At 32.6% G+C, this 12404-nt stretch overlaps 1 protein-coding gene across 5 annotated transcripts in view; it reads left to right on the top strand.

Moving 5' to 3' along the window:
• The window catches only part of LOC134681246 (acyl-CoA dehydrogenase family member 11-like), a 533340-nt gene that overhangs the window by 192274 nt on the left and 328662 nt on the right, over positions 1-12404 (top strand). For 2 of the 5 annotated variants that reach the window (XM_063540787.1, XM_063540784.1), the window contains exons 5-7: positions 6703-6845; positions 8385-8534; positions 11881-11975. In XM_063540787.1, the coding sequence (XP_063396857.1) occupies positions 6703-6845; positions 8385-8534; positions 11881-11975 (388 nt within the window). Of the gene's footprint in view, positions 1-6702; positions 6846-8384; positions 8535-9890; positions 9986-11880; positions 11976-12404 lie in introns of all 5 variants that reach the window. The other 3 variants (XM_063540785.1, XM_063540783.1, XM_063540786.1) reach the window with 2 other exon arrangements.

The following is a 12404-nucleotide window of genomic DNA, read 5'->3' as shown; positions in this document are numbered from 1 at the left end:
TAGGCCGGTGACCAAAGTCGGAATCATAAAATTTTAATCGTCAAAAATGGTACACGGCTATATCATATATCATTGGACTCGGAATTATGTGTACTTTGAAATTCTTCTGGTCGTCAAAAGAAAATAAGGTGCAGTTTTTCAGAAATTTTATGAAAGGTCACCTATCGGCTTTAAGGAAAAACAAAATGTCACATATCTCACTCCAACTTAAATACCCTTTTTACAGTTGAAAACTTGAATCTCCTTTCTTCCTTATTCAATTTTACATTAGAAAGTGGAAACCCATCAATAAATGAGATTTCCGAACACACTTATGCGACTTCATAAAAAGGGGGTAGTTTTCAGTTTTAAATGATGTATTTTTTTCAAGTAATACTAAGAACAACGTCCGTCAAAACTTCACGAAATTTATAGAAAATTATGAACAAATATGTATTTATTAATATTACCATCTAGTGTACCTCAGTACAAGTGATAACTTAGGCCATCATCATTGAATTCGGTACATGCAATTAAAACAGACAACGAAATTATTTCAAAACATACTTTTAATTGATTTTTTACGATGTCATGATGAAATCTATGAAATAGATCGTATTGTTATGCGTTTACTTTTCTACATTGGTTAGAGGTATAGGGGGAGGGTTGAGATCTCACAAACATGTTTAACCCCGCTGCATGTTTGCGCCTGTCCCAAGTCAGAAGCCTCTGGCCTTTGTTGGTCTTGTATTATTTTAATTTTAGTTTCTTGTGTACAATTTGGAAATTAGTATGGCGTTCATTATCACTGAACTAGTATATATTTGTTAAGGGGCCAGCTGAAGGACGCCTCCGGGTGCGGGAATTTCTCGCTACATTGAAGACCTGTTAGTGACCTTCTGCTGTTGTCTTTTTATTTGGTCGGGTTGTTGTCTCTTTGACACATTCCCCATTTTAATTATCAATTTTATTGCATTGATAGGAATATAAATCATTTAAGGATAAATTAACAATTTCAAATAGATATGTTTTGTAATAGAACATTCTTTATTCGTTTGACAATAGAGACATTTCCGGTCATTAAACCCCAAACTAAGTGACGCAAGCTATTTTTGTCTATGCAGGATAGATTAATATAGCATTAAATATACGTCACTTTAATCAGTAATTCAGACCTCAAATGACTTTTGTTGTGGGGGAACGTTATAACGTTGTTCTGACCCTTGGCTGGATTACACATATTCGTAAGGAGAAGGTTTAGCAAATCTCGAGTGTCAGTATTGGTATATAGTGTATAAAGAACACGACAAATTTCCTAAGCCGCAAATCCTATGATAATATTGCAAATATGAATGTTAAACTTCGGACATACAACGTTTGTGCATTTCAAAAGAGTGGTAGAAAAAGCTTTAAGTACCACACAAAACAGGCTTTTATCCAGCATAATTATACATCAATTTTAAACATTTCGACATTGCAAAAGACACTTTGGCCATACCAATTTATAAATGGGGGAATTAACACAACTTAAACATTAGTGTACCTCTAGGACAATGGCAAAAGAACCCTGTATTGAACGAAACGTCTAGTCCTGCTGCTTGCACCTGAAAATATATCTAAACAAATTACAAGGAAAGCCTTCTTTGGTCAATATTTATATCGCACTGCTAATGGTAAAAACAAATCTTCTTTGAATGTTCTTGTATTTTAGAATACAGTTTGATGTCCAGTTAAGGTTGATAGTGGAATTCATTTTAGATGATTTTGGAAAGTAAATACTGTGCTTACTTATTCCATAGATATACATCTAAAGAAGAAATTTGTTAAACTATCTCTTGGCTGTATGTTCTGCACCCTGAGTGGGGATTATAATACATTCCTCTTATTTTGTAATCTATCATTATCAACTTGACTTACATTTAGAAATTGACAAATGATGGTCGGTTGAAAACGGACAAAAGAGATGTTTTCAACTTTCCAATTATGATCTTTCCATTTCTAAGTAGCAACATTCCAGCAGCACCTGCATACGGGGTACATATCTCCCAAATGATATGATATATCCGCGCTTGCATTTCCTATCATTATTTTCTTGATAGAGAGTTGCTGCTCAAAAGGAAACTATTAAATCACGATTTCCAAAATTATGAAGTTGAAATCCTATCTTCGTAATTTTTACGGACGCCATCACGAGTTGGTTGACAGTTATAAAATAATCGTTTCCCAAACGCTATTGGATATGTTTCTTGCGTTGTAACTACAATCCCCTTCCCTTTCATGAATGTGACCTACCGAATAAAACTATTTATCGGATTTGTTATCTCATAAAAAAACGTCAACACGACGGGTGACACATGTGAATCAGGATCTGCTTACCATTCCGGAGCACCTGAGATCACCCCTGTTTTGTGGTGGGGTTTTTTCTTTAGTTTTCTATGTTGTGTCATGTGTACTATTGTTTGTCTGTTTAATTAGTCCTTTACATTTTCAGGCGTTGTCAATTTATGAGTTTGACTGTCCCTTTGGTATCTTTCGTCCCTCTTTTACATCAATTGTACATATTTTAATGACATATTTCGTAACAATTAAGTATTTGTCTCGATATCGGTCACTGAATCGATACACAACTCTGAACTCCTGTGGGTGTATATTAATTTTAAATGCTATTATAATTTAGAAGCAATTGCACCAACTTGTAGATTATTATACGTTGTGCGAATTTTCTCAAACGAAATGTTGTGTTACATATAGACTTCGATAATTTGCAGTTGTTGCCACGGAAATTTGTCATACTATTTAAAAATTCTTTCGTAAGCTACATCTTCAAATCTTCAAATCTTTTTATAATTTGTTAAGTTTGTATCTATTCAAAAGGACACCTCCTGTTAATATGAGAAGGAAGGTCTGCAGCATGTTCTTCATATCACGAATTTTTTAAACATAAGATACTTTAAACTGATAAAATCTAGTTTCTTTTCCAGTTCTTTTCAATGATATTTCAATTAATTGTTCATAGTATAATTTCGAATGATTTCTTCTATAGTGAACGTGCACTGCTTACATTTGATGAACATGTAATTTAATATCAAATACATTTTGCCCAGATGTAAAGCGCATCAATAACATGATTTTGTAGAACACCAGCTATACGGGGTAACCTGTCTTATCCGACATCAGGGTATTCAAGCATTCTGCTTTAACCGACACATTTTCATGGTCCAAAAATAGGCCTATCCTTGTAGAAAAAACCTTAGTATTCCGACATCCTGCTTTATCTCACATTTCCTCCAGGTCCCCGTTGTATTAGTGTCAGTTTATTAGTTGGTGGATGAATTTAAAAAAAAAGAATAGGTTCTAATACGAGGGTCTCACTTCCGATATACAAGGTTACTTTTTCAAGCTTGAAAATATGCGAACAGGTCGGGTGAACTATCAGAAATATACAATATTGCATTTAATTTTCCAAAAGAAATTCTTCGTCTATCATCTTTATTGTTTTCTATGTTGTGTCATCTGTACTATTGTTTTTTTTTCTTCTTCATTTTTAGCCATGGCGTCTTCAGTTTATTTTAAATTTATGAGTTTGACTGTCCCTTTGGTACCTGTCGCCCCTCTTTTATTGGTATTTCCGGCTGTGTTTTTATCAATCAAGTATTTGGTATCCGCTGTTAAATACATACCACATGAAACTAAAACAATACTGGAAAAGATAACATATTTACTAATGCAATATATGAACAGATATTCATTTTGAAAATATAAGATGAAAATTGTAGGATTTTAAAAACCCAAGCGGAACCTCTATCAATGAAGTATTGAAATGGACAACCCGAGATCGGGATACTCCACTTGAAATAGTTTTCCTTTCAGTGTCTACGTCAGTTAAATAATCAGTTCATGACTCACAGAGGAATACAGTTTCGTAAATAACCTTTGCTGAAAGCTTGTTCCTAAAAGAGGTGAAGTGCATCCCTTAGTTTACCATGATCCAGTATTTCATTATGTCTTGATAATGTAAAATACATGATCTATCAAAGTGAAATCCAGACATGGAATCAGCAATTCGTTTCAAACTTAATGAGAATCAAAAGATGCAAAGGAACATTCAATCTCACAAGTCGAAAATACACTAAGAATACAAAGCACAACAAAGGAAACTAGACTGTGTTGGACCACCAATTAAAAATCCCTATCTGTTCCACCAAATTTTGTAATTTTCACAGCTTTGTAAATATTTTACCTTAAGTTCAACTTCATCGAAACCAGGTATATTCTGAATTGCACATGTATCAGCCAATTTTCACCATACCTTTAAAGCCTTCTAATAGATTCACTGACCTTCGAACAGAGGTACTCCAAAAATAACCAATGGTTTTCTGAAAATCTTAAATTAGTATACTCACATGATACTATGGAGCGCATTAATCCTCAATTTTTAAGGCAAACTCATAGACAAGTAAATTTTGGCTCAAAATGGTCTAAGTATCGCTTCAAAAATGTTGTAAATTACAAATTTCTCAAGAAACAAATGTCTCAAAAACAGGCTTGGAAAATTTTGGCAAAATGCATGCTTAAAAATGTCGTATGTGAACTTGAACATTTTTGTAAATAGCAGTGAAATATAAACTTTGACATTTCTGGATTATTTCAGAACTTAAATTATTTTCACAGAAATAAAGAAATGTACAACTATTTTTTTCCCAAAGCCATTCTACAACGATTTTCAAGTTTTCATACAACATTTTGGAAGCAAACTTTACAAACAACTGACATTGGCAATTTTGTAATATGTCTTATTTCACACGTTTTGATTTGTCTAACTGTATGCTATTTTGTAAAACCAAAGTTTTCCTCCCGACCAGTGCATTGGTGTCAAAAAGTATTTTAAGCCAAAAAAGTCATATACGACATTTTAGAAGCCCAGCGACGATATATTTCTCTTTCACCAAAAATTTCCTTTCTTCAAATTGGTTGGTTAGTTTAAGTAAACAAGGACATCAAAAACACTATTTTGTGTCAGAGTAGGGCTACTTTTACAAACGTTCTAAATTGGAAGGAGCAATTGGTGGTCTGACACCTATGATAGTTTTTAATATTTTTGTAGAGAATAGAAAATCCAACCAGTCAATTACTGAAGTCTCAAGCCACAGATTCAAAACTTAACTTCAAGAAATCCTGATGATTTTTGTACATCTGGCCAATGAATGATTGAAAAGAAAGGAGGATCAGATGTAGGTAAGTGGAGACAACTTTAGAGCAGACAGGAAAACCATACAAATTTCAGATGCCAAAACTTGGATTTCCAGTTGCCTTGGATCTGAAAACTTATTAAGGTTATCCTGGTTATTAGGTTACATAGAATTGATCACTGATAAATCATTTAGAATTAAATGTAGTAATACAAAATTTGCAAGATTACAATATTAGAAATGCATAAAACTAAGGGGGTTTTTACTCATCTTTTCTTTAAAAAAAGCATATGATTTGAGAACAGTCTTGACAAATAAAAAAAACAAAAAAACAATAATCTTACTTTATAAAGAGAGATGATTTGGTAATATAAAAGAATTTTCTGCAAATATTTTTACTTTTTCATGAGTAAGAAATAATTATGGTAACCAAATCTTGTTCTTTGCATCTTTAAGGACTTTTTTAGCCGTATTTGGCACAACGTTTTGGAATTTTGGGTCCTCAATGCTCTTCAACTTTGTAATTATTTGGCTTTTTGAACTATTTTGATCTGAGCGTCACTGATGAGTCTTATGTAGACGAAACGCGCGTCTGGCGTATGAAATTATAATCCTGGTACTTTTGATAACTATTTACACCACTGGGTCGATGCCACTGCTGGTGGACGTTTCGTCCCCGAGGGTATCACCAGCCCAGTAGTCAGCACTTCGGTGTTGACATGAATATCAATTATATGGTCATTTTTATAAATTTTCTGTTTACAAAACTTTGAATTAATCGAAAAACTAAGGATTTTCTTACCCCAGGAGTAGATTACCTTAGCCGTATTTGGCACAACTTTTTGGAATTTTGGGTCCTCAATGCTCTTCAACTTTGTATTTGTTTGGCTTTTTAACTATTTTGATCTGAGCGTCACTGATGAGTCTTATGTAGACGAAACGCGCGTCTGGCGTATGAAATTATAATCCTGGTACTTTTGATAACTATTTACACCACTGGGTCGATGCCACTGCTGGTGGACGTTTCGTCCCCGAGGGTATCACAGCCCAGTAGTCAGCACTTCGGTGTTGACATGAATATCAATTATATGGTCATTTTTATAAATTTTCTGTTTACAAAACTTTGATTTTTTCGAAAAACTAAGGATTTTCTTACCCCAGGAGTAGATTACCTTAGCCGTATTTGGCACAACGTTTTGGAATTTTGGGTCCTCAATGCTCTTCAACTTTGTAATTATTTGGCTTTTTGAACTATTTTGATCTGAGCGTCACTGATGAGTCTTATGTAGACGAAACACGCGTCTGGCGTATGAAATTATTATCCTGGTACTTTTGATAACTAATTAGAGCTTACTTAAAACAAATATTTTGAATCTTTATTTACTTATGGTATATCCATTCTCCAAAGTTGTTTAACCTCTAACATTCTATCTGTCTTGTGAAATTTGTGTTTTTGAATTTATTTACATGCTATAGAGGAATCTTCTCAGGTATATATCCTTCAAGTTCTGTTCAATAATTGTTTTTCATTCAGCTAGTGGTACAGAAACAGTTACTGTTGAACAGGACTATGGAAGTTACAGATTACATGGTTACAAATGGTTCTCTTCAGCCACAGATTCAGATATGGCGTTCACATTAGCTCGTGTAGTTGATAAACAGAACAATGTCATAGAAGTAGGTAAAAAATGTGTATTGTATAACATGAGGATGTCCATTTGCTTTTCTGGGGAGGGGGGAATTGGACTGAAAATTGACGACCTGAGTAGAGCTAAATGAATACTTGTAGGTGAAGACAGTGTCGGAATCTATGTTCTGCCCCATAAAATGCTAGATATAAGTGTGTACAAAATATATAAAATATAAATGTTAGTGCAAAACAAATTACATTTGAATATTGTATGTAGTCTGGAGCTGGCATGTCAGTTAACATTTGCTTAGGGCTTTCTGTTCTATGCTCAGGTTGTTGTCTCTTTGATACATTCCCCATTTCCATTCTCAATTTTATTTACCTCTTATTTCACATGTGAATGTGACAGTATGTTTGAATAAAGCATATTGTATTAAATTGCAATAAAAGTGATTTGGGGTATACATGAATGAAACAGCAACTCAATGTCACAAAGCTCCAAAAGACATCTAGAGATCATAATAAGGTAAATGTAATCAAATAGTGTCAAGCTTTACATAGTCTTAAGATATGAACAATTCTAACGGAGGCTATCAAAGATATGCGTTTTAAACCAAATTCATTTTAAAACATTTTGTTGAATGATAAGAAATTTGAAGATATAACATAAGACAACCATGCTTCAATTTATAATTTCTGAAATAAGCCAAATGTTAGGAAAAAATAAGCTCTAACATCCCTTGTATAGACAAGGTAATAGTATATGGGTTTTGCTCAATGTGTAAGGACATACAGTGACCTATAGCTGACTGTGGTATGTGCTTTGCTCATTGTGGAAGGCCATACATTGATCTATTGTCGTTAATTAATGTGTCATTTCAATTATTGTGAAGAGTTTTCTCATTGGCAATAACACCACATCTTCTTTTTAGCTCACCTGGCCCAAAGGGCCAAGTGAGCTTTTCTCATCACTTTGCGTCCGGCGTCCGTAGTCGTCGTCTTGCGTCCGACATTAACTTTTACAAAAATCTTCTCCTCTGATACTACTAAGGCAAATTAAACCAAACTTGGCCACAATCATCATTGGGGTATCTAGTTTAAAAATTGTGTCCGGTGACCAGGTCAACCAACCAAGATGGCCACCATGGCTTAAAATAGAACATAGGGGTAACATTCAGTTTTTGGCTTATAACTCAAAAACCAAAGCATTTAGAGCAATTCTGACATGGGGTAAAATAGTTTATCAGGTCAAGATCTATATGCCGTGAAAATTTCAGACGAATCGATAGTCAATTTTTAACAATTTTCATAAAATTTGTAAATTTTTACTAACACTTTCACTGAAACTACTGGGCCAATCATTATAGATGGGGATATATGTACGCAGCAAGAATGTTCAGTAAAGTTAGATCTACAAACAAATCACCATCACCAAAACACAATTTTGTCACGAATCCATCTGTGTCTTTTGTTGAATATTCACATATACCAGGGTGAGCGACACAGGCTCTTTAGAGCCTCTAGTTTTAAGAACAAACAGTTCATATATATATTTGTTATATGTAAATTGATTTTTTTTTCAACAGGGTACCAAAGGACTATCATTATTTTATTTGGAAACTAAGAAAAATGATGGCAGTTTAAACAACATTCAGATAATTAATTTGAAGGACAAATTGGGAACTCGACAACTACCCACAGCTGAGTTATTATTGGTTGGAACTTCAGCAGTTAGAGTAAGCATGTTCAATGAAAAACATTTAGATTCAGTACTAGTAGATAATTGTAACATTAAATTGAAGAACTACTTGAAATGTAAAATTGGGCCTGCGTCTTATAATGGCCATATCAAATCATGACCTTTAGCACACTTTTATCATGTCTGATCTTTCTAACTTGTAGCTTCTTTGTCCGTGTTAGATGTATCATTGACTTTTAAAAACTCATAAATAGTACCTGTTTGAGTGGAGATCATTATTTTCAAACCGTATTTGACATAGGGTGATTAAAAATATTTGTTGTAACAATAAAGAAAAGAAGCATTTTTAGGAACATGAAAAAACAAAATTACCATATACTTTTCTTAAAGATTATATGTTTACGTTAACAGAGGGGGGATTTTAGGTTTAGACATCTTGTCTGTATTCAAACTTTAATGAAAGGTTGTGTGATAAACCATTTTCTTTCTTCTTGAAAGGAGTTAATTCAATAAGGGCCATATTTGGCCCCAATTATTAAGTTCATAGCTACAAGACAATAAATGTTTTAAGTTGCCGTAAAGACATGTTGGAAAGTTAAACAGAGCTGTTTTTGTCAAAGATTATTTTTAACTCGTTGATTTTTACATCCCAAAAAGGTGAAGATAAGAGATTTTGGTGAAATTTGACAAAATCAGCTGGATTTCAACCAAATTAAGGACCAGGAAACACAGAGCGCAGGCGTTGACAAGCTTGATATTCAAATAAGACATGTGAAATGTCTTCACAAACATTGTTCCAAAAGATCTTTGTTGTCGACGTATGCGCTCTATGTTTACTGTCCAATAGTCTATGGAAATTTACCCATTTTCTTTGATTTTTCGTGAAAAATCAATATGAGTACAACTTGTAACGTCACAATGAAACACAGAAATGTAATTTTTTTCAACAAAATAGCTTATATCCTATCTAGTCATTGTATTAGCTATAATTTATCGTGTTATTGGTCAATAAATCCGAATTTGAAATTTACGATAAAAAAGGGGGCCATTTTAGGACCTTACCGAACATACTCCTTCGATTTTCAGTCAAAGATTTGAGAAGTGAATAGAGTCACATTGATGAAAAATATTGCTTTAAATTCTATGTAACTTGGAGTTAATAATAAAGTGGAGAACGGGAGTTGGTTTCACAAAAAAACTTACGACTAAAATTGATCGTAAGTATACTGATTTCTTCATGACTTAAGACTAATCTTAGTCTTAAGTTCTTTTGTGAAACAGTCCAGAAGCATAAGTATGATGTCTAACTTTGTTATTAGAAGTCCTTCACTACCCTCTCAGTTCTTATCTCTGTAGTTTGTTTTTTTTCGTCTGTATATATTTGATATTTTAGGTATCAGAGTTAGGAAGAGGTGTTGCTGAGATTTCCAATATGTTAACAATATCTAGGATACATACTGCGCTCATGGCTATCTCTAATATGAGAAAGTGAGTTTATTACAAAAATGGTTGACGTAATTTGAATATACACCAAGTTGAAAAGTGCCATTGAAGTATCATTATCAGATTAAAGATCAACTTGTTTGTTTTTGTTTTTGTGATAGGAGATAAATTATATTATAATTTTTTATCATTCATTGGTTATACTGTTGCTTATATTTTTGAGAACCTTGGAAGGCAGGCTTGTTTTATTTTAAAGCAGTTTATTTAATACAAGGCAATGAAAACTAAAAGTTTAAGAAAGATAGAAAACATCGTTTTCTAAAATAAAAAGCTTTTATTTCGGTTAATTGTTGATTAAAAATAAATAAACAAAGCGGTCTCACTTCTGGACTGAGTGATAAAAGTTGGCATTAAATTGTAATCATGCAATAGACATTCAATGGTATTTTCATACTTTGTGTAATATGCCTGAATTCAAGTCAATAATAAGAAAATCATAGCAAAATTCAGTAATGAAGATATCCTCTTCAAAAATCCTTAATAGTCCAAGTTCTACTATTTTTGTGGAAAAAATAAAATAGTTATCAAACATGCCAAACTGATCATAATGACTGGAGTCAGATGGATCTTTAACATGTGGACACATTGTAAATGCAATTTTTTCTCCTAAGTTATTAGTATGTAAAATTTAAGACATTGCCATTTTTTTATACAGGTGGAAGGATAGATAGCCATGATAGTGGAATGTTTAAAAGCCACTGATTTCCCTTATTAAAGGGATTGAGATAGATTTGTTTAGTTCTTTTACAGATATTTCTTTCCAGGTATTTGTACTTACAGATTCATGAGATTATAATTACTTTTTTTACATATCATACTGTATATGAATCTAGATTATTTCCTGTCTTTATTTTTATCCCACCAACTTTTCAGGGATCTATTTTTGTGATATTATACCAGAGAAGATCCAAATTTGACTTATTGTAAGGATATTATTTCTGTTATTTTTTATAGCTTGAAAGTTATAAATTGCTTACAAAAAATTGTTGGTTAAATCCACTATAACGATAAGCTGCTAGCTTGATAATTTGACATATATGTCTAATAATATAATGAAGATCACAATATTTTCACTAAGTTGATGTTGAACATGTTGAATATTCAGCAATATTATTAAAATTAAAACTTTGCACTCACTCATTTTTTATGCTTGTTGGTCTCTGCATGAGTGTTAATTTTATGTCCGAAGTTTAAAAAATAGTAAAATTCTTTTATCCATTCAAAAGTTGTTTGACGGTTGCTTGCTTAATGTTAATCAAATAATTCAGTTATTATATTCAGCTTCTTTAAGCTTTACGCTGGCTACAATAACGCCTTAAGGCCTAGTCAATAAAATAATTGTTAATTTATCAATAGGAATTAGCTGTAGATTAACAATCCTGCATAATATTTAGATGCCAGATGATTGGCTTATTCATCTAGAGAGCACTAACTAACTATCTTAATTTGTTGGTAAAGATAAAACCACAAATTTGAATGTTTGACTAATTTAACAAAGGTTCGTATTCAGATTTTAACAAAACCATGAACTGCAATTTATTTAAATCCACTAAAATTGGTATCCACAGAAAATAAATGAATTCAAAGTAATTCATCAACAACAACCTCTGGTCAGTTTTTCGCAGGTTGAATTGCTCAATGTAAATTTTTTAATAGTTACATGATAGGCACTTTAAATCTTTCAACAATTTCAATATACATGTAATGTGGGTATCATGCCCTTTGGGCACAGCTGTTTTTTGAAGTTAATGTGCCACTTTATTTATAGGTTTATAAAATTGTGGGAAATCAATGTTCACAGTTCTAACAAAAATGGCCAAATGGTATGCCTGTTGTCATTATGTACTAATATATATTTTGGACATTTGTACTTTTTGTAGATTTCAGACCTAGGCAAAGGTGTGGCAGGAATTTCCAGTATGTTAACTTTGACAAGAATACACAATGCTGTGGCTGCATGCTCAAGTATGAGAAAGTGAGTCTACATTTATTTCAGCTCACCTGGTTACAGAATCTTGGATCTGTCAAATTTTTTTTTTAATTTTATTTACTTACCTTTATTGGTAATAGGAACATCCCTTTTGATGAAGTTATACACTATACATTCAGAAATTAATGTGTGCATTTATAAATACAAATCCATTGGACAAAAATGTGAGATCTAATTAATGACATTAGCCCACAATTTGATGAAGAAAAAAATCCGTTCTGAAATTATGAATGCAAATTTTTATTAATGTGAACCTAATACATTAAACTGTACTTTTAATAAAAATATTACAATTATTTTTGAATTTATTGTAATCATGTTACATACCTGTACTGGAGAGGCAGTTTTAAGGACTTTTGAACAGATACTAGTAGTACAGTTTATTTACCTAGTTGATTATAAAATCAGTGAAGG

This window comes from Mytilus trossulus, chromosome 8 (genome assembly GCF_036588685.1).
Source record: "Mytilus trossulus isolate FHL-02 chromosome 8, PNRI_Mtr1.1.1.hap1, whole genome shotgun sequence".
Classification (NCBI taxonomy): Eukaryota; Metazoa; Mollusca; class Bivalvia; order Mytilida; family Mytilidae; genus Mytilus; species Mytilus trossulus.
Note: the sequence above shows the minus strand (reverse complement) of the source record. Positions and strands in the feature narration are given on the sequence as shown.